Consider the following 22,910-nt stretch of genomic DNA (forward strand, 5'->3'; position numbering starts at 1 on the left):
CTTCCCCCTGTTACTGAACACAAATCACTTGCCCAGCTTGTGATGTGCAACATCACTTCAAGAAGCAAGGCTGCTGCAATCAGTGGAAAATATTGGGTCCTGCATAGGCTGTCTTGGCACTCTGTGCCCCTGACTAACTCCTCTTACCAAGGGAGACAGAGAGGGACTGCCACTTCTCAGAGGGAGAGGAGGAGAAGGTGGGCTTACAGGAATTCCCAGGTCATGTCCCAAGAGAAACAACATCACTGAACTGAGCCAACAGCCCATGCTGTCACTTTATTTCATGTAGGAGCTCCCCTTACATTTAAGCCACTTGTGTGTTGAAGGAAAATGTTCCAATATTCTTGAGATAATAGGACCAGCCCCACAGGTTTTCCACGGAGAAGTCAGTATCCCGTGCCAGCCGCTTTATTAGCAGGTACATGCCACCCAGTCCTGYTGCCCCCATGACAAAGAGCCCTCGATTAATTACCTGCAAGTGTAAGAAGAAATCCAGGTGTTGTCAGAAGTTTGCTCCTACCCTGTGGCACCAAGTGAGACATGTGCAAGTCGCTTGAAGCAAGCATACGTGGCTCCTTGCCAGCACTCAGGGCCTGCAACCAGCTCTCGCAGAGCCTGTGGGCACAGGAGGAAGGCTCCAGACCTCCATTCCTCCTTCCCAAACAGGACCAAGAGCTGCCACACAGCTGCACATAGCATGGGGAGCTAAAAACAGGTCACCTCCCACTGCTTTTATACTGCGTGGCCTTCTGCCCCTACTGCAAACAAGTCCTAGGGCAGAATGACTGGGGAAACCTCCCACCCGAACAGCCCCACARCACTCCTCTACCTGACGCCAATTGAAATAGCAGCCCTGGCCCAGCACAGTGTCAGGACAACACCAGCCGTACCAACGATGCACGGTAAAGGAGCAGCTCCGAAAGCAGGGAGCTCCCTGCACCAGCTACAAGTGAGGGGGTGTGAAACACATGCAGGGAAAGTGTGTTACCCTGCATGCAGTGTGGAGCCCTCTGGGCTGCTCTCAAACAGCTGGGGACCCTTAATCCCTGCTTAGCATCCACCTGGCAACATCCCACAATCAAAACTCTCATCCTCGCAACTGAGCAGTGCTAGCACACAGGACACAGAGCTCACGAGGCTCCTGGCACAGAGAGGATGGACACCAGCTCTGACTAACCTTTTTCTGCCACTTCCAGCGCTGCAATGCTTCATGGTAGCGAATTCTGGTGAATGTGACCTGAATAGATAGCAGCAGCAGGTCACTATCTCAGAGCAAGCTGGAACAACTCACGGCAGGAGGTCAGGGAAGCAGGGACAGAGGAGCTGGCCTTACCATGGTRTATAGCGGGACGATGGTGGAAGGCATGAGGGTGTGGAGGAAGTTGTCTATGTGCTTTCGGAAAATGAACCACATTGAATTCACGTGCTCTCGCATCTGCAACAGACCAACAATCACTGGTTTACAAGGTCTCTTGGAAGACATCCCTGCTCCTCGCTAGCTTTCCCCAGCGCTCTCACTATCACAGGCAGTAATGCTACAGGGAGCAGAACCTCCCCAGCCCTAGGGTCGTTCAAAAGCTCTTAGGCTAAATTACATTAGTGTGAGGACTGCCAATTGCGGCAGCAAACAGTGAGTGAACCATGACATGCAGCACAGGGCAGTCTGCTGAGTGCATCACTCCCCTTCTTAGAAGGTCTAAGGGAATATCTGAAATCAGTTAACTCTGGTAAGCCAGTGTGAAGGAGCCATCCTGCGTGTGAACGCTGAGAAGAAGCAGTGAACGGCCTTGGCCTCACCAGAGCTCCTGCCCAGATCCTTGCCACAGCCTACAGAGCATTACAGGCTACTTGGTGCCCCGGCAGGCGTCCCATCAGGGGAGCAAAGAGAGGCTAATGCGGTCATGCTCTCAGTCCTGCCAAGACCCAGGAACCTGTTTCAGCTTCCAGACAAGTGCTCCTGCTCTGCCTCCACAGTGCTCCCCCCAACCCTGCTCTTCACCACTCAAATGGAGAACTGGGTCTGGGCTCAGCCTCCTCTACCATGGTTTCCCTCCTCATTTCAGCAAAGGTTCTGGGAAACCAAGATCAGGGAAAAGGGTGCCCACACCTGCCCTGCCATCACTGCATGATGATATACGTGTACAAGTATCTGAAGGGAGGGTGTCGAGAGGATGGGACCAGACTCTTTTCAGTGGTGCCGAGCGACAGGACGCGAGGCAATGGGCACAAACTGAAACACAGACACTTCCATCTTAACATGAGGAAAAACTTTTTCACTGTGAGGGTGACAGAGCACTGGAACAGGTTGCCCCGAGAGGTGGTGGAGTCTCCTTCTCTGGAGATATTCAAAACGCGCCTGGATGCAATCCTGTGCAATGTGCTCTAGGTGACCCTGCTTGAGCAGGGGGGTTGGACTAGATGATCTCCAGAGGTCCCTTCCAAACTCAGCGATTCTGTGATTCTGTGATTCTGTGATATGCACATGCATTAGTGAGCAGGAGAGTGGCATCCAAAGCCATCTCTTAGCTGACAAATCTCCTTTTGCCCAAGTACTCAGGTCTCCGTAGAGAGGCAGAGCATCCCCAACACAGAACTATAAGGAAACACGCACACACAGAAAACTCCTTCGCACAGTACGACTGGCAGCACTGGGAGGATTCAGCTGCTCTGCTCTTCCTTCTCTCTGCCCAAGTGCAGATTCCTTGACTAACAAGGCAGTGCGTCACTGCATGCACAGACCCCATCACCGGCAGAGTCTGTGCATTGCTCGCCTACCTCTACATAATTGTACATGGCTAAATCTGAGATCGCATGGTCGTCTGGCACCCTCAGCCTGGAGAACTCGGGAAGGCAAATACCTGGGAAAAGGAAGCAGCATCACAGTTAGGTCCACAGGGTTGCCAGTCTGCTCTGAACAGCAGAGGACTCCTACTCTGCTCTCACTCCTGTCCCTGCGGTCTCACTCACCAAGGTCATTGTGGAACTGGTCCATTAACTCATCAAAAACCAAACAATCCTCAAAGCCCTGTGGGAAAAATTGGAGGGTAGGTAAACAGCAGGAATCTTGTGTTCACAATAAATACCCTCATGGATGCTTAGCAAGCACAACCTATTCACATGTGCAGGATCACACTGACCACTGTATTTTAGAGCAGGATTCTTCCTGCAGGCCACATCACCAAGGATATTGTAGAAAAATGGTAGGGATTTGCCTTTCTCTACAGCCTGGGGCTCCCCTGCTGGATCATCCTCCCAGGCAAGTCCCTGCCTCGTGAGCAGGCAGCACCACCCTGTCCTCTGCTCCCCAGAGAGCACAGCTGGATCTCCGGGTTAACTGACAGATAGTTGGGCGGAATTCAACACCCGCCAAACCCACAGGACGCCAGACCATGGGACAAGCCAGCCCTCAAATGCTATGTAGTTACACTCTAAAACCAGGCATTTCTGGATGAGAAGAGTGAAGACCCGGCAGACGCAGCCCAGGGAAGACCATGAACTTACCGCATTCATGCCTTGCCCATAGAAGGGCACAACAGCATGCGCAGCATCTCCCATCAACACACACCGGGAAGCAATGTGGTAGGAAGAACACTTCACAGATATCATGGCCTGGGCTGGCAGCAAAAAGTAATCACGCTTCAGCTCTCGCCTTCAGGCAAAACAACAGATACTTCACTTGATGGTACCACAAGAGGCAATAAGAACAAATCATGCTGTGTTCAAGCTCAGAAAGCCAGGGTCACTGGCATTCAGTCAGCCTTGGATGCAAAAACCACACCTACTCATTGGGATATTTGTGGTGTTAAAAAATGTGGAAGCCGGAACATCTATTTCTTTAACTTCACACTATGAGCTAAGCAAGGATGAAATAGGTATGTGGTGTGATGTGATTTCATAAAAGCAGACAGCTTTGCTTCCCACAAACACACCACAATACACTCAGACCAGTCTTGATCAGGATCCTACTAACACTGTGTACTCTTCACTCCTACCTCAGGATTACAGCGAAAGATGGGGCTGTGTAAGCACAACCATCTCCATTCAGCAAATGCCACATCTGCTCAAAAACCTGGGTCTAATGAGGATCAAGCATGTGCTTAAAGGTTCTCTGGGAACAGGACTTCAGTAGCTCTTTAAATGCTCTGTCAGATACTCACACAGTGCGTGCATGTGCACATGCATGAATGTTGGACTTCAAATGGACCAAATATTTTGTCTACAGGTTAAGCTCTGCACACACAACTTGCCCACAAGCAAGAGCTTCAATGACATCAGTCCTCTTACTGTGAAACACCTGTGGATGTTGTCACTGTAGGAAGGATATATCCAGAGGATATCTAAGTTCCTAAATTTATATGGAAGGCCCATGTTACAGACTACTTAAGAGAAAAGGAAGCTATTTAATACAGCTTAATATCAGCTGAAGAAAGCTCATAATAGCTATGTTACAGAGCAGAAGTATTAATAACACTGGGTGGAGCTCCAGCAGCTGTGGAGCTTCCTTCTTTGCAGGGGAATGAGGACACACTGAACAGAGAAACCGCCATCTGGACTTGGGCTGGAAACGCTGGTCCCGGTCCTCACTGCCGTCAGGAAACTCAGGAGGAGCGGGATGTGCTGCACCCAAGGGCAGAGCACCGGCTCCATGCTGCTGCCCTTGTGCTGTTTGCCCAGCAGCGAGAGCCAACCAGGGCCCCCACTGCACAGGGAGTAGCACACTGCTGGGAACCACCTGCTCTTATACCTCACAAACCCAATATTTATTTTAGCCCTGCAGTCGATAAGTGCCAGACTTTGTTTAGTCAGCCCAGTGTTTTGTTTTGTTTTGCCAAGCATGATACCTGCTAGCCCAGCTTTTCTCAGTTTGTCAAAATCTCAACATTTTGCCCAACTATCTGAACGGCAGGACTGCCTTTGTGCTGCTGTTTTCAACACACAACCTTTTACTCAGCTTTAGTGGAGTCATTTTACCCACCCGACTCTGTCATCAGAAAAACGCAGCTCATGAACAACTAATCCATATAGCATCCCTTGAGTTTAAAAACAGCTTTGTTGGTAAGTTTTTGAAACTTCATAGAGAGTATCCCTCAACACCCTGAAGTTCCCAAGCTTCACTGGGGATGGTCTGCCTCCTCTTAAAGCTCTGCAGTGTGAACAGAGGACCACACACACTGGGAGAGGATACGTATCCCAGGATACTTCTCTTCTAGCTCTGGATCACTGATTGCCACTATATTCTCATGATACATTGGCCCAGCTGACAGCACCTTAAAGCATGGGACATGCTCTTCTGGCTCCTCTCCAGCGCCAGGTTAAGAGTTGCAAGTCTAAAAATGTTGTTCCTGGAGGCAGCAGGGGTCTGCCAGCCACTACCCAGCCACCTTGCCCTGTCTGAGGAAGAGRGGGACCACAGAGCAGCAGAAGGTCTGGCCTGTTAGCTTTTGTGCAAGGCACCACTCACACATCATCTGCACACTCAGGGGACAGGGCCAGTCCCTGCCATATCACAAGCTCATTATTCCAGTGAAGAAACAACGCAGGCAGTCTGTTCACTCCCCACCTCTTTTAGACCTACAGGCTATGGAGCTTCACCAGGAAGCTCAAGGGAGTGTTTGTAACCCCCTGGCCTGTATGGACACATCCCCTGCCTTTTATGGTGTTGTGTTGATCAGCAAGAAAAAGAGATGAGAACACTTACTCTCCAATGAGGGGAATCGAATCTGGAAAGTAGGTCTGGAAGAAATCCAGTACTTGCTCGCCAGTTGTGAGCTTCTCAAATTCTTCAAAGGGCATGAAGAGAGTGCAGGTGAAGGACTTGTCCTGCCAGTCAGAGAGGACACTTAGAAAGAACCAAGAGGCCACAGAGAACATCTGATGCCTGGATCAACAGTACAGTGCCCAGTCTGTCAGTCATCCAGGAATCACAGCGACCRGCTCACGCAGAGGGGAACAAACACCCAGCAGCCCCATTTCCTATGACGTGTTTATACATGCTAGACAGCACCAAGCTGAAGGCATGAAAAAAGGAGTGGGGGGAAAGCAGAGAAAAGCAGCATGTGACTTGCTAGCAAGTGGGCTTGGCGTATCACTCTGACACTCTTGCATCTGATTTGTATCATTCAGCTGTAGAGCACCGGTTTTCTGGTGGGCTCTTGTGGGTGAGGGTGAACGGGTAAAGGAGGACAGAAGCTGCCCAGATACCTGTCTAGCTCAGTGGATCAGTGCCAGTTCTTGGGGCACTGCACTGCACCCATCCACAGGCTGTCAAATGCCTAGCAAAGGCTGGAATTCCAGTCTGGGAATACTCCTCAAGCAGAYGTGATCCCTCCTGGCCCCCAGCTCATGCTGTATTTGCCACTGCAGCCAGTTCATCTCCACAAGCCCCATCCCATGCCCCAAGGGAGCGTGGCCATGAACTATTACCATGTTAGGCAGTGCAATCATCATGAAGGTGTTTCTTGGCCAGATATGGAGGTAGTTTGGTTCCATGGCAAACTGAAAGGAAAAAAACAACAAAAAAATAATCACTTAGTGCCCCTGACCAGCTCTGCTCAGCTTCCCCAGACCATCCACTGGTTTCCTTCTGTATCAGCTCACCAGTTCCCATCCTCTTACACCATAAAGAGGATGCAATGATGATCACAGGGCCCCTCTGCAGTGGGAAAGCACCTGATGCTTCAGTGAGACACATGGCAGGAGGAAAGAGTATGGAAAACAGGCTGGTTTGTCATCACTGATGTCCCCACAGACATATTCCCATATCTCCTTGAGCTCTCAGAGCTAGAGTTAACCCTCACCAGCCTGGGGCAGGCCCTTTAGTATCAGGGAATTCTGCAGCCTGATCTGAAACATTGGCCCCACCACTGGGAGAGAGAGATGCTTGCTTTCTCACTGTATAGCTTTAATCTCTTGGGAGGCTGGGGCTGAGCCTCACATGAGAAATGAGTTCTCTAGAGCTGCTCTAGCAGAGCCATCACGAAACAAGAATGAGGTGTCACACCTAAGGCGGCTGTGGCAACCCCTGGGACAGACACACTTACATCTCCATCCTTGGGGGGGATGGTCAGCTCCATATAGCCATGAGGAATGTACTCATGACTGTAGTTAAAGCGCGTTTGCCTCATGAACTGCTTTCTGACGGTTGAGAAGGCTCCATCGCATCCCACAATGAGATCATAAGTGACTTCCATGGGCAGCTGGTCAGAACTGAGAAGCAAGAGTCCATTGGAATAATCCTGCCATAAACGCTAGGCCAGGTCAGCATACCAGTCCAGCATTGAGTACAGTGGATTTGTTTTTTTGTAATTCTGCTGCAAAAAAGACTGGATGACCTGCAGCATTTTTAATCTTTTAGGGTATGGGGAGACTGGTTTTCACTAACTAGGAAGACCAGTGTCACAAAAAAATAATTATTCTGTAGACTGTCAAAGGCTGTCAAAAAGTTGACCATATATATCCAAACATGTAACAAACACTGTTGGTATAATGTTGTTATTTCACAGAGCCTGTATTTGCAGGTAGCCTCCCAGGACCCTGAGGGTCCTACAAAGCTGATCCCAAGACTTCAAATTAAGAAACTAACCTTTCCAAAGCCTGTCACACACAAGTCTGCACTAATGACAAAAATGTGGAGTTTCTGAGCTCTGTTGGGTTTGATACAACATCCCAGCGCTGGTTAGAATGATTTGATAGTTTCAAAAAATGGCCATTTAAGTTTCCTAAGAGGACACACACCTTAGAGACTCAGCAGGCTGGTTTTGTTAAACTGAGATGGGAGCATAATCAGAACTTAACGCAACTATGCAACAAGGTCATCACCTGCTCTCTCTAAAGAGTAATCTGTCCCTGCCAGAGCCTGAAAACCTACGCTGCAAAGACAAGCACACTTATTCCCTGCACAGATCAGCAAATATGTGTATCTAGCTTAATGTCGGTCCACTGAGAGGTTAGGGAGTTGCTTAAGCATTTTCAACCTCCCTGTGAACCCTGCTTTGACATCTCCACCTCCCAAAGCGGACGCCAAGTTGTGTCCACTCAGGAATAACACTAGTTTTAAACTGACATTGCTCAATTGTTTGAGCTTTTATGAATTATTAAGCAAAAAGTAACTGAGAACAGTACTTTATCCCAGGCTTGTATAGGGATTACCTTTTTATGGTTAATGTCCCTAACTCTGCATTGCACTCCAGGAGTTTGTGTCCAAAGTACAGTTTAGCATTGGAGTACTTCTCTGCAGCTGTGAAAAGAAAAGACAAGAAAACAGAGAATTGTACTGATCCAAAATATTTCCATGGGATCCCTAAATTACAAGGACTTTTACTATTAGAGAAATAGTAGGAGGGGGGCAGCATGAACTAGAGCTATATTTTGTTAAAGCTGGTAAAAATTATTTATAAAGTGCAATAAATTCTACAAGAGTGCTTTCTTCCCCATAATGACATGAATATTCAGCTGTCTCCATCATCACTACCACTGTACTTCAGGACTGAAAGCAGCATCTGTGGTCAATGGGAAATTTGGGGAAATTTGGCCTTGACTGCACGGATTTCACATTTTGCTACATGCTGCAATTTCTACTCAAATAATACTATCACGAGTTGCAGAAAATGCCACAGACCGTGGAGAAGCTGAGGAGATATCTTTCCTTCTTTAGCTCAAATGATTCTGAATAACAAACTCTTGTAAGGGTTCAGGGAACTGAAACAACAGGGCCCTCCAGTTGAGGGGCAAACACAACGAAAGCTGCTCAGGAATTTCTGTGTATGCAGAAAGGCATCACTGGGAGTTGTTTTAATATATTTTTGTATAAGAAAAGCAGCAGAAAAACAGCACAGAGGGAGAAAGAGAAGATAGCAAAGAAGCACCAGATGTGGCTGCAGAAACTTTGGTTAGCACAACTCTGAGGAAAGCACGCGTTCAGGGAAACAGGACTTTCACATTTTTGTAAACAGAGAGGACTGCATCAAAGACAGCAGTTTCTCATATAAATTAAAAAAAACTCCCAGACACTGTGTTTTGGCTAACCACAAAGGTAAAAGGAGTAATGTTTTTCTTACTGAATTCATCAGGCGAGTCCAAACTCAGTAAACTGTTCAACTAGCACCTCACACACTCAGAAGATGGCTTATTGTTCCTATACACCTCACTCCTATGCAGAGCACATAATTAACAACAGAAGAAACAACCTCACCAAATCTTTACCTCCCTAACCTCAAAAGACAGCCCCTTGCTTGTATTTCGTTTCATATCTGTTGTTTTCACTTCCATGAACAGAAAGACTGTCAGGCATTTGATTCTTGGATTAACAGTGTTTAAAATGGGTTCTTAAAGCAAACTTCTACTTCTTTCATTCTCAGGACAAACCCTAAGTTCTCAGTGAAAAGGGAGTACGAGTATTCACAGAGATCTGGAAACTTACCTGTTAAAAGCTCTCTGTTTAGGTTTGCTCTGTCCACAGAGAGAATATACTGCAAAAACAAAGCGTTTAGGAAGTGTTTCTGAAGACTGTTTTGCACAAACATATGAGAAGAACAACCTCCTGAAAGAGCTCCAGTAACAGCCCCACTGAAACTGGGACATGTACTTCAATCCTCTCCCTTCCCACAGCATCTTTTCTAAGACTGTGACCACCAGGTTGGATACATTTTCCAGCAGTGATCTGCTTACTATGAAATGGGGGGAGAGAAGAGGAAGGTAATTGAAACAAGATGACCCAACTGTATTGCAATGATTGTACTCTTGAGGCAGGCTTTGTGAAGAGTTATGGGAATCAAAATCTGTGCGCTTTATGTTTGCCAAAAATAAAAATAAAAAAAGAAAACCTTGTCTGGAGGCATGAGCAGCCACATCAGCCAAAGGCTTGCAGATCTGATGATGCATAAAATGAATACCATCTATTTTCTCAGGACAGGGAAGTAGCAGTAAATCCTGAGATGGGGGTAACTGAATTTCTTTCTGAAATGCTGTTACCTCAGTCTTTGTGGATGCACTTTAATCCCTGTTCTGTGGGCAACTGCTATCCAACACACACAGTTGTAAACAAGTTCAAAGATCCCCTGCTCTTAGAAGTACCTCAGGAATGACAGGAGGACACCAGTACCTGGTTCTTCTTCCCATAGGGGATTGAATACTTTTTCCCTGTAGGTGTATGTATCCTCCTTGCCCGCATAGGAATGCCTTTGGACACAATCTAAAATTGAAAGTGAACAAGCTTCAATCTTTTGGCAACTGAGTTGCTAAAGGCCAGGACACAAACCACTAAGATCATTCCCCCCAAACACCATATCCAGTGTGACAAACAGAGCCAGAACCAGCAAAATGGGATGCTCTGTGCTCATATGTTTTTGTGTCGCTAGCAAAGTTACTAAGGCAAAGTTTATGGACACAAAGTCACTGCATTTTAGTGAGATAATTTACAAGCTCATTCTCACAAAAATCAGGGGTGTGATTTTTGGACTGAAAGGAAAAACCCCAGGGTATAGGAGCAGGGGGAAATCAGAGCCAAATTACATCTTGGTGCTGGGATATGAGCTGTCAAAACCTGGGTTCCTTCTCTACGCGGACCCAGGGGCCAGGCTTAAAGATCACATCAGTGTGAACATCTGGATTTTAAATGGTATTGAGCACTCTGGAGAAGAGGCTGGGCTCTGAGCCACGTAGCACAGAGAAATCGTGGCACACCCAGGCACCAGTCCAGAGTTCATTGATGAAGGCAGTGAAAAGGGCAGGCCCAAAGCTTGAGGATTTATGAGAAAATACAAATCTAGGCATTTTGGAGGTGAAATCAGCTTCTCTCTGTCACTTCCTGCTGGCACTCCAGCTCTTTTGTGATTCCACTGACTTCTGCCATGTTTGCCTTCCCCCTCCAGGAGGGAAAAGAGCACAGAGGAGAGGTAAACAACAGAAGAAGCTATTAGTCTGGTGGTCTCACAGGGGACGCCATGATCAGCAAGCACACTCTGTCACGAAGTCTGCAGGCCTCAGCAGAGCCCCAGCTACTTGGGGATCAGGGTTCCAGGCCCTAGGGCAGGGGAACCAGCCCTATGCCACAAGGCAGTGGAGAGCCAGGCTGCTGGCATGCAGCAGGAGAGGTTTACCTCAGCCCTCATGAAAGCAGACCTACCCCTGCAGTGACACCTCGGTGCTTAGGGAGCAGAAGAGAGAGCGCCCATCTGTCACCATCCTAAGTTAACAGATTCTTAACTGGAAAGGAGGAGGGTACCTGGTCTTCCATCCCCACAGTTTTGAGGGCCTGGCGTCCTCTGTGGGAGAGCGCTAAGTTAATGCTTCTGCCACGGGCAAAACTGGCGACCCGGATATCTGCACAGGAAGAGAAAGGGGAGTGAGTTACATGAATGCCAAAACCTCCTGTTCAGGCCAGAGCCCAGGCTGGACTGCGTCTCCTGAAACCTCCAGTGACACCAGGCCAGGCTGAGGTCTGCAGTCACGGCAGCTCCAGAGGAAAGTCAGTGACTGAACGCACAACCTTGTTGGACTACAATTGTAGCTCCGACACTGAAGAAACAGAGCTTCTCATACCCACCCTGCAAAGGCTAGACATAGCTGTTGGACCAGGAGCAGAGCAGCTAGGAGAAGAATAACTCTGCCTGCTGGGGCCTGACTATGAAGGTAATAATTTCAGAGGTTACATATGCTCTCTTCTTTCTTTCATGGGCCTGGTGTGAAGCAGAGTACCACCAGTCAATCCCATGGTGTAGCTGCAGCAGAGGTGGAAGCAGATCCTGAACAGCACCTGCACCATTTACTGATTTACAGTGGTGCTACCTGTATGACGGCTCCAGCAGAGAATCACCCGCCCTTCTGTTGTCATCTCTCAAAAGCCTGCAATGCACAACCTCCACAGGTTTCCCCAAGGCTCAGTGATGTTGTTAATGTGTAGGTTTTGAACAGTGTTATCTAAAAACAGCATTCTTTCTTACACTGCATTTAGCATGGTCACTGTATCTACACTCCACTCTTATCAAAGCTACGCTATGAAAGCTGAGGGAGACAGTGAAAAACTGTGCTGTCTTTAGGCCTCCTGGAAGGCAGGTGCATGGCGCAAGTCTTGCTTGGCGTGATATACAATGCAGAGATGCCAGAGAGAAACCTACAGTCTCTAAGTGAATATCTRTATGTTTTTAGAGACACTAATGTTTTCTAATTCCCTATTAAGGAAAAAAACTTCCCCCATTCAAAGCAGAGCAGGAAATGAAGGAGACTGTACTAAGAAGATGGTACGAAGAACTTCTCTTCTGGACCTGTATATTTCTCTTGCTGCGCAAAGAAAAGAGTGTGTTAGAAATCCTACCCATAACAATCTGCTTTTATGTCCCTGTCTCTCCCAATACGAACTGTTAACAAAAGTGTCCACAAATGGCAGCACTGGGAAGGACATGCTTGAGCCAGCTGGAGCTCTGGAGGGCCTGCAGGGAGTGTGGGATACCAGGTTTCACTTCCATGAAGAGGCACTGGATAGAGAGTCCATATTAGCGACATATGCCAGCAAAACAGTAGCCAGAGACAGTAGTTGAAGCGTTCTGAGGTGCCAGGAGACTACGCATGTGGCTCCAGCACACTGGGATCCAAATACAACCTCTCTGTAGTACATGCCCAGGGGAGAACTTTGTCCGTAGATCTGAAAAAAGGAATCCTAAAGCAAGAGAGAGAGAAGAGACATTGAAGGGTCCTGGTAACGAAGGGCAGAGGCGAGATTAGGAGACAGCAGAGGACTTGGCTCAGAGATGTCCTTGCCTTGTGAAAGATGCTGCCTCCTATGTCCTCCATCCAGCAAAGGTGGCAGATGCTAGAAGGCACATTGAGCTGTTGGGAATGCAGCTGAGCAATTGGGGAGGAAAATTACCACAGACAACCACTTCCTCAGTGCCTTTCCTAGTCTCAAAGAAACAGCTGCTGCTGAGGGCTGTGAAGGGACTGCTAGATCATGACAGTTGCACAAGTGCCATAGGACATGTTGTCAGTAAGAGCCGTTTCCCCCTCTGAACAAAGACAGTTGAATAATTTATGCCTGCAAACTTCTCATCCTCTGCTGAGCATCACAAACTCATACTTTCCGGGAAACTGCCAGGTCACATTCTTGGTTGCTGTTAAAATTCTGATAGAAATGTTTAAGCACTGACATGTTCCTCTTTCAAATGAATTTATTCAGATTTGCCTTACTGTCTAGCCAAAAGGATGTATTTATTGCACAGAGCCTTGTCCCAGTAATTTTCAAGATGGGTTACATTTCAGTGAAAGCAATGGGGCCAAACTCAACAACTGAGCAGCAAAATTCATCCGACTCAAAATTCACGCAAGAACAGCTATACTGTGACAAACCACAGATCTACGGAGGCTAAGATCCTGTCTCTGGCAGTGGCAACATTTAGTGTTTCAAGAACAGTAGAACATGACTGGCATGTAGTGCTGCTTCCTCATAATACTCTTCCAGCCTCAAAAACATTTGCAGGCTAGGACTCCAGGAGGGAGAAGTGTTATCCTTGCAATGACAGCTGGGTGGACTTGTCTTCAATTAATTTATCCAGAGGCTTTCTAAACCCTTGTAACCTTTAGCATCTACAACATCCTACAGCAAAGAGTTTAACAGTTAACATAAGAAGAACCATTTCCTTTTGTTTTGAATCTGCAACCTACTTTCTTCACTTGAGGCCTGCTACCGCTTCTGCTAGAAGGAACTGCAAACATCTGATTATACAAATCTTTACCATATCCTGCTTCATGTGCTTTTTTTTCTGGACTGAAGAGTCCCAGCTTGACTAGTTATTCCTCATAAGAAAGCCATTCTGCACCTTTGATCACCCTCATTTCCTTTCCCTGAACTTTCTCCAGCTGTAACCCATCCTTTCTGCAAAGAGGGAAAGAGGGACCCAGAACTGTGCCCAGAATTCAGGATGGGCACATCTGGGATTTGTGCAGCTGGCAACAGTTTCACAGAACTGCCCATCCCAATGTCTTCCTGAGCAGTAACAGTTGTGACAGAACCTGCGTTTTATATGTAAGGTTGGATTCTTCTTCCCATGTGCCTCAGTTTACATTCATCTGAGTTGAGTTTCACCCTTTGTATTATCATTTTCATCTCCCATTTTCACCAGTCATCTCTGTCCAGGCTTTATTTCTCTGAGCTGATACTGGAAACAAACAATTTTTCTCCCTTTTAGCCAGCACCTGGGCTCAACTATCTCTGTTGCAGAGCTAGAGGCTTCCTGAAAGTGCTCTCCATCTCTCCAGGGAGGTGAGAAGCTATCTGAAGACCCTATGCTACTTAACAGTGGATTAAAAAAGTGGTTTGCTACTGTTGCTCCCAATCTTCCTTTATGGTCCCAGTTAAACAGGGCCACTTTTTGAGGAAGACTGGGAGAAGAGCAGTGTGGTGGCATAAGTTACTGAATCACAGAACGGTTGATGTTGGAAGGGACCTCTGGAGATCATCTAGGCCAAACCCCCTGCTCAAGCAGGGTCACCTAAAGCACATTGCCCAGGATTGCGTCCAGATGGCTTTTGAACATCTCAAAGGAAGGAGATTCCACAATCTCTCTGGGCAACCTGTTCCAGTGTTCTGTCACCCTCACAATAAAGTTTTTCCTCATGTTCAGATGGAACTTCCTGTGTTTCAGTCTGTGCCTGTTGCCTCTCATCCTATTGCTGGGCACCACTGACAAGAGTCTGGCCCCATCCTCTTGACACCCTCCCTTCAGATACTTATACACATTGATAAGATTCCCTCTCAGTCTTCTCTTCTTCAGGTTGAACAGTCCCAGCTCTCTCAGCCTTTCCTCATATGAGAGATGCTCCAGTCCCTTAATCATCTCAGTAGCCCTCTACTGAAGCTAAGCAATGGTGGTGGCTAAGCAGGCTGATAGTTTGAAGGACGTGTTAGTCCTACAACCAGCCTCAGAATGGATGTGACTAATTCTCTGCCATGGGAAGTACAAGCTGCACATCCATGCTAACTTTCCTGACAACTCCCTTGGAAGTCAGGGCAACTGCTCATCCAGCTGAGCTCTTTGTCTGGGACACTTCAGAGGAATGATGGGGTGTCCACACACCCACAAGGAAATAAAGGGCCCTGGGTTGTGTCACGCTGCTGCACACTCCCCTAGTACTCACTACAATTTCCATTTGCAAAGTCCTCCTTCTGCTACAGCTGGAGCTCAGAGCAGAGAGGCAAGTGCTACCCGCTGTTTCCCCCATGTCTAAGTGCCTATTCTATCACCTTCAGCTTCTTCCATACATCACTTGTGGACCCACAGAGACAAGCTGCAACGAAGAACATGAAGGAATAACCTGAACAAGAATGAATCTCCTCTGACAGCCTAAGATCTTGGTCCTGCAAACATCCATTACTGAGGGGTACTTTTGCCACTACAGACACCACTACAGCAGTGCACCAGCTCCGTGCAGAGAGCACAGCACTCTGCAGGGTGCTGCTGATGAGCATGGACTATTCAATGTACTACCTGAGTTTCTGAACTTGAATTGTGATCTTTCAGATCCTTAGACATCATCTGACTAAGAAATACAAACACTGCCATGTTTCTACCAAGGCAGACAGCCCTGCTGGTGATCACACACTTCTGTGTGCCAGGGAAGATTGCTCTGAGAAATGGAAATACTCCACTCCGTGCCAATACTCTTTTAAAACAGTGAGGCTGTCACACTTACACAAGTCTTTCCACTTCCTTCATAATGGTTTCTGAAGTTGTAGCCTTCTTCCAGTGATAGCCTTTGCCGCTAGCCTCACCAGAAGGCAAGGTCAACCCACTTACTCAGTGTGGATTCGTGACATCTAATCACAGAATGCAGGACAGCTCTTCCGGCTGAAGTCATTTCCACTCTTGCTGCCAGCATGCCTTCCTTCCCACCGATTACAGTGGTTATAAGTCAAGTCAGTGCTTTTAATCCTAATAGACAACAGCCCTAATACACCAAAAGCGATTGCTCAAGTTTCTGACTCAGCTTGGGTCAATAGCACCAACCTATAATTCTTAACATAGAGACCAACTTTCAAAGGTGAGGATTTAAAGCAATATTTAAAGAGGATTGATTTAGTAACTGAACTGTAGGTTCTATCCACACAAAACAGCATATTTCAAATAAATGCTTCCCCCTCCGCACAGAAGCTAAAAGAAAGAGTTAAAAGAATATCCTAAAAACAACACTTTAGGATTTTTTTTTCTTTTTCTGGTTCCAGTGTGCTCATGCAGTTCCATTTTTGCTTTTTTCAGGAATTGCTATAAGTAAAGAGACACCAACCTATTAATAAAGCAATAATAGGCTGGATTTACCTTCTCTGGCTTCATAGACATCAACATGGAAACCTCGTCTGGCAAAGAAACAGGCATTTAATGCACCCACCTACAAGAGAAGGACCAGGGATTTTCATGGGTACAGAACAATTCTCTGTGTACATGCAAGCTCCCTACTCTTCTGTGGATTACGTTTATCTTCCTTGTTAGAATCCAGGGTGCTGCAGCATTTCCTTGCAAACTGACTCCAAAAAGCTAGACTGACCTATCTGTACAAAAGCAAAATATTACCTTAAAAAGAACAGCATACATATGCCCTGCTTGTTATTTAAGTGTATGCCACTGTTTTCACTATATTCCACCTCACTGAATTTCTAATTTTCACCGTTAATCCATGTCAGAACAGGAACTACAGATTCTTTATTTCAGGACTCTGTTCCAGCAGCATGGGGACTAAGAAGCCAATGGCCAAATAAAAAGTCCAAAGAGAGAATTAGGTGTTTTGATACTCCATGCTGTCTTTTAAAGTCAGTCCACTCTGCAGCTAGCAAAGGAAGGAAATTGTGCCCAAAGAGTGGACAGAGGACAGTATTTTCTCTTAGCCCAGTAATTATAGGCCTACATTAGGAGGAAGGTAACCAAGTCGCAGTCCCTGTAAAGCATTTCACGTTAGCAAGTGACTTGGTTAAAACCAGAAATAGCCAAGGGGCCAGAAGATCTCACAGCTAGCCCCGTTTAATGCTTTTTGAAAGGGCAGAACCCAACATGCATTTTCCCAACGTGTGGCATGGCTGTGCAGAAAGAGCAGAGCTCTAAAGGTGTAACGATTCTCTGTGCTGCTATGCGCCTAATGCCCAAACAAGGGCTGTAACTTGGCGTACCTGAGGCACTACTATTCCACTTCCCAAATCCCTTCCCCTGAGAAAAGCACTCTTCGGGCAGCAGGATTTATTTGCTTGCATCGTTCTAGGCAAGGTGTTGCAGCTCTTGTACTGGGCTCAGACAYGTGTTTCACTTACACTAGTGTCTACCACAGACACCTGTGGTGTCTCTAAGGTTACCTCAAAGAGCAATTCTCTTAGCAGGGCATCCTAGCTGCACAAAAAGTCTTGCTACCTCCCACAGTGGTAACTCAACCAACTCCTTGATAATACCTTGTCTTGCAAAGGAGGAATATTTTAAGAAAAACACGGCAGAAAAAAAGGTTGCATTGAGATTTGAACTCAAGAGAGGAGATATTTTTTCCTTAATTTGCAAAACAAAGCAGCGAAGGAACTGTGCTATGAGCAAGCAAACCTAACACAAAGGAGAAAGATAAAGTAGACAAAGGAGTTGGTTGCATTTCAAACATCTGCATATCTTCCCTCAGCTGTCACTGACCTGTCCCTGCTGCATTTACTCTCTGCATAGACAAGCTCACTTTTATTGCTGTAGCTGCCTTTCCAGAAAACTTCATATTAAGCTCAGCTCAACTGAGCATTCACCCAACCTATAACCAAGCGACACTGTCATAGCCCTGACTCCCTGCCAAATGCAATCAAATGAGAGACAAAACGCATTTCCTACCAGACCACCTCCGACAATGGCGACTTTCTTCCCCTGTTTATCACTGGGCTTCATTGTTGTGACAGCCTCCAAGGAGCAAATTTTTACTGCTACTGTGCCTGGAGAGACCGATGCCTCTTCTCACTTTGCTGATGTGCTACATTTGCTAGAGGGGAGGAGAAAGGAAAGGAAGTGGGTGGCTGAGTCATGCCCTCTTTCTTCTGCCCTAGTTAATAATCAAATTTTCACTTCCACCTCAGACCCCCAGTGAATCAGCCTGGCAATATCACTAGCCACACTGAGCCTTGCATGAAGAGCTGCTCATTTGCCCTAGTATGACTGTAGTGTTCTTTAACAAGGCTTTGTTATAAGGCCTCTTTTGAAATTTGTAAAGAAATTCTAGTTTTCAAGCTTCACTCTCCTCCCACCCCAATAAAATTCAGCCTCTGTGCCTGTGTTGAGCAGGAGGAATTGCAGCCACCTGGCTTTTGCTGAGTGCTCACACACGCAAGGTGTTCAGGAATAAGCATTAGAATGCTACTTGTCCTAAAGCAGGGGACAAATATGCTTTCTTATCCAAGAATAAATACAGTCCATGATCTGAAGAAAAAAAAAAGAATTAAGGCCATGTTGAAGTTCAGTTCTCCACTACTCCAGCAGTATCTACATGTATTGCCTACATGCAATAACAGTCAGTGAAAATGCATAAGTTGTGTACACTAACCACCACTCACTGCAAACCCTGCAATACACAGCCCAGAGCAACAGAGTTCCCTCGAAGGAGAGAGACCAGAAACCTGCACAAGCACAGCACAGTTCTCCACTGCACATCAAGGTGCAGCACAGGCAGACTGCTGCCTAACATTTGGGGAGCCAAGGAGGACACTGCAGCCAGCAGGGCAGAGGCCTCACCAGCCAGGGCCCCACCACACAGCACCCAAGCAGGCAGGCCTCAGGAGAGCAGCCAGGATCAACCAAAAGTCTGAGTTGCTGGACACGTCTGAGGTAGATCTGAGGTCGAGACAGGAAGTCAATCTACAGGTCATGATCAGGCCGAGTGAAAGTAACCAGGGTCAGACATAGCTCAGTGATCACCAGGCAGGTCCATAATGACAAGGCAGGTCCAAGATCAGGCCATAAAGTCAGTCCACAGGTCGGGGTCTGGACCAACAAGCTCCACAGCAAGGCATAGGCATGACTGCAACCATGCAGGAGACAAGGATACCTATAGCATAGCTCAGGCAAGGACCAAAGGCCCAGGGCTGAACTTAAATGGGGCTCCTGTGGCCCTAGGTGAGGCTGGTCAGGACAATTAAAACCTATTAGTGCGGGCAGGGCCCTGATGTTTCATATAAATAAGTCACCACTGAAGATGCTCCAGTAGTTTTCCCTGATCTACATAACAGTGAACTGATTTATACTATCTGATCGGCTAACATGTCTACATCAAAGAAAACAGAACTAAAAAGTCTGCCTGAAGGCAGGATCAACTCTATTTACATGATACCTATATACCTGTCTAAATTGCTCTAAGAGCCCTCCCAGGATGGAGATTTCATTCTCTCTCCAGATGATCCATTTTAGCGTGCTGTTATCCTTACAGTTAGGAAGCTTTCCTGCCTAGCCTAAATTGCCCTTTTTGGTACTCAAGCCCACTTCTTCTCATCCCACCCACAAAGCCTGCATACGATAAAGAGGCATAGAAAGTGGAGGAGGGGAAGCCAGAGAGCAAGGTAAGTTTTACATGGTAATTAGCAGTAAAATTATTCATGAATTGTTTTCAGAGCACAGACAGCAAAGCGTTAGCTTCCAGCAGTGACAGTTATTATTTGGAAATCTCACTCACAGCACCCTTTGAATATTTGTGCTGTAGGCTTTACAGATTACTCCAGCACTGTGGCTTACCAATTTAATAACCACATTTTAAGATATGCTAATTAATTCATGATCTCCCGTGGATAACACAGTATAGAATCATGTAATTAAAGTTGATCTGATAATACTGCTTCCTTGGATGACTGGATTAGGGTTGCACGAGCAGCCTCAGCCATGATTCTGTGACCTTGGTGATCTTTCAATACTTTCTGGGGGGAAAGCAATGTGTTTAGAGGGAGCCAAACACGCAGGTAGAGAGGATGTCAAGGGCAGAGCTTGTTATTATTAGAGGCAGAACAGACACTCATGGAAACTGAAGCGGATAGGGGGACTGGAGGAAAAGAAAGGATCACAGGTTATATAGTGTCTGCAGGGGAGGCAGCATTTTGGCTGTTCCTGAGCTCAAGTGCAAGCTGCGCGCTCCTCCCTTACACAGTGCCGGCATGCCCATCTGCCACTGCCTCCCACCTGGTCCTGGTGTAGGCAGTGCAGAGCGAAGGCCGGGGGCAGGTGGACCAGGCAACAGTCCTCCTGTAGAAGCAGGAGGCACCATAGTGTGCGGAGAGCATCCAATTCATCAATGGGCAGCAATACATAATAAAGAAAAAGGCCTCCACAGACCAGGAGCTGAACAAAATTAAATATTGAAATAAATATTCACAGGATTGTCCAGCATTTAAGGACTATTTCAAATTTAATGACCCATCTAAGAAGAAATGAAAGGTCAGGAAGAGCTAAATGTTCCTTGCAGAAGCTTCAGGCCTAACCCTGTAAGCCTGCGTTAGAAAACATTTCTTTGAAATGCCACAGATCACATTATTAGCAGAGCCTCGTTCTCTATAGCTCAGCCATTTAATCTCTGTAATGCTGGAAAGGTCCATCCATACCAGAATATCCATTGAGATGTGCAGTGTTTTAACAGGCTAAAATTTTACCTAAACCAGTAAAAAGATTTGGGAGAGAGAGCAAGTAAAACACCATTTGTGAAAGTCCCTCTCTTATTTGTTCAGTTAATAAAATATCTCTCTGGGAATGCAGTTGAAAACACCTGACTTCTGATCTGGAAATGCATTTTCAAAGATGGATATTTTTAGGGATCACTCACCTACCCTGAACTAAATACCCCAAATGCAACGGAGACTCTGACCACTGCTACAGTTTGAAAGTTTTTTTCTTCCAAGATGATATAGATCAGCTTATTTCTGCCAAACTTAGCTACTGAAAATAGTTCTTGGTAAAACAGACTAAACTTCACAAATCGGGGATTATTTATGTCCAGTGTAATACTTTTTCCTCTGGGTAACCATTCCAAACAAAATTTAAGTCTCCTGGTTTTCTTCATCAGACTTGGTCACAAATTTCATCAGGCAAAACCAGTGTAAAGATTTCTTTTTTTTTTTTTATTTTGGTGGAATACTTCAACGATGATGTCAGCATTCTGAATCAATAAACTCCTTCATGATGCATCAGATAAATCCCGTTTAAAAAACGGACAAGATGACAAGACACTTAGAAAGTGCTACTAACCATTGTTCATCTTTTTGCATTAAACACAATGATTGCTGAAGGCCATGAAAAAGATGTCACTTGAATGAAACTCTGAGTCTTCCAAGGAATTCTAAAAGATGGCAAAAAGAACAAGATAGCATGAGCTCAGATTAAAGCCTGCCACCTGAAAGTTAGTGGGAAAAGTAAAGAAGGGAAAGGTCTTGATTTATAATATGTCACTGAAGAAAGAGACATTAATATTCAAGGAATAACCTCCGATTTTTTTAACCAAATCTAAACCCTGAATATATGAAGGAAAGATTGTGGAATAATGAAACACATATACACAATTCCAGACTGCTTAAATCAGTCTCCAATAGGTGTTTGAGAAGAAAACCGTGGGTAGCATTACAAATACAAGACGAGACTGAGAGTCAGAGCCCTCCTGAGGCAGAAGTAGTGAACTGCAGTTAGATGTGGGTGCAGGCATCGTATTTTAAACATTTAAATCAAACAACAGTCCTGAGAAAAAAAAAATATAGAAACAGATTTTTTCTTTTTCTTCTCCACTGAGATTTATCTATCCATATACTACAAGCCTTGTAAAAGCAACTCAAAGAGTTTGGGGAAAGTCTTAATTTTCAGGAAAATACAATGCCAGTGTTTTCATCTATTATGCAGGTAACTCGCAGTTGTCTGGTTTCTCTAGTTTGTGATTCCCCAGACAGGTAATTAGTCAGAGCAAAACTAAAAACCTTGAGAGAAGAACACTTTAGGCTGATGACTTTAGGTGACTAAAACCTTATTCAGGAATCCTTTGGTCTGTTTGCATTATCTTTCCGGAGGCGGGCAGCTGTCTCCTTTGTAAAGCGCATTTTCCTGAATCACATGTGAAGGGGACTCTTATCCCTGCAGCTAGGTCATACTCATTTGTAACGGTTCAAACAATATTGGTGTTAAGCTCATTTCATGCCCTGGGGCCACTGTGAGATATCAGGCCTGGAGAACATTTTGGGACAGGATTTCTTGGGTTTGGGAAAGAGGGTGAAAGAGTGGTGACCATTCGCTGCTGCTCTGGGCTTGGAAGATGAGAAGAAACAGTCGAACTAGCTGAAACTGGTGAGCTGACCACAGGTGCGTGGTACATCTGAAGATCTGTGGTCTTTCTCCTGCTCACTTCTTGCACCAGCAATGTGCAGTTGTATAGACATTAGGCTGTCAGACTATTCAGGAACTGTTCTGTGGAAGTTGACCTCAGTGAGGCCATGGTCCACTTGTAGAGAAACACGTACTGTCAGTACTCAGGCCACCTGTAACAAGAAAAATGGCTTTATTGGGTTTGGTGATAACCAAGAACATGCGCTTGTTGCAGCTGCAAAAGGACAGTGTAGATGTGTAGGAGCTCAGAATTCATGATGGAAGGTAGCTGAAGAGGGGGAAAGACACGAGCTTAAAAGCTTTGACAAGATCTCCCTTTGCTGATTTCTGCGAATAGGTAAGCAACAGCTAATTGCACTGATGCTGGAAGCAGCTGAGAGGTGTGTACCTGTACAGATTACAAACCCATGCAAAAGTGAAAGGGGTAGAAATGTTTAGCCTTTACAATCCCATTAGCTAAACATCTGTTCAGGAATTCAAATCCCACGCTAAAGAGGGCCATACAGATACCCATACCAGAAGATCCCCCATGCCTGAGGATGCAGCCTCCTCCATCCCGTGGCTTCTGTTTACTAAGCC

General features: G+C 46.1%; 2 protein-coding genes across 3 annotated transcripts in view; both read right to left on the reverse strand.

Moving 5' to 3' along the window:
• KMO (kynurenine 3-monooxygenase) lies at window positions 1-21,228 on the reverse strand. The gene is made up of 16 exons (XM_026084830.1): window positions 21,213-21,228; window positions 17,832-17,976; window positions 16,305-16,374; window positions 11,222-11,319; window positions 10,100-10,189; window positions 9,419-9,467; window positions 8,149-8,236; window positions 7,041-7,206; window positions 6,424-6,495; window positions 5,699-5,820; window positions 3,502-3,649; window positions 2,968-3,025; window positions 2,776-2,858; window positions 1,334-1,435; window positions 1,178-1,237; window positions 1-472 (listed from the first exon to the last, which is right to left on the reverse strand). The coding sequence occupies exons 2-16, from the start codon at window positions 17,883-17,885 to the stop codon at window positions 305-307; spliced, it is 1,428 nt and encodes a 475-aa protein (XP_025940615.1). The 5' UTR covers window positions 17,886-17,976; window positions 21,213-21,228; the 3' UTR covers window positions 1-304.
• Window positions 21,123-22,910, reverse strand: part of CUNH21orf58 (chromosome unknown C21orf58 homolog) — a 15,839-nt gene continuing 14,051 nt past the window's right edge. For both annotated transcript variants that reach the window (XM_026084831.1, XM_026084833.1), the window contains one exon: window positions 21,123-22,483. The gene's annotated coding sequence lies outside the window, so the exon portion shown is untranslated. The remainder of the gene's footprint in view (window positions 22,484-22,910) is intronic.

Source organism: Apteryx rowi, unplaced genomic scaffold (genome assembly GCF_003343035.1).
Source record: "Apteryx rowi isolate R43461 unplaced genomic scaffold, aptRow1 scaffold_650, whole genome shotgun sequence".
Classification (NCBI taxonomy): domain Eukaryota; kingdom Metazoa; phylum Chordata; class Aves; order Apterygiformes; family Apterygidae; genus Apteryx; species Apteryx rowi.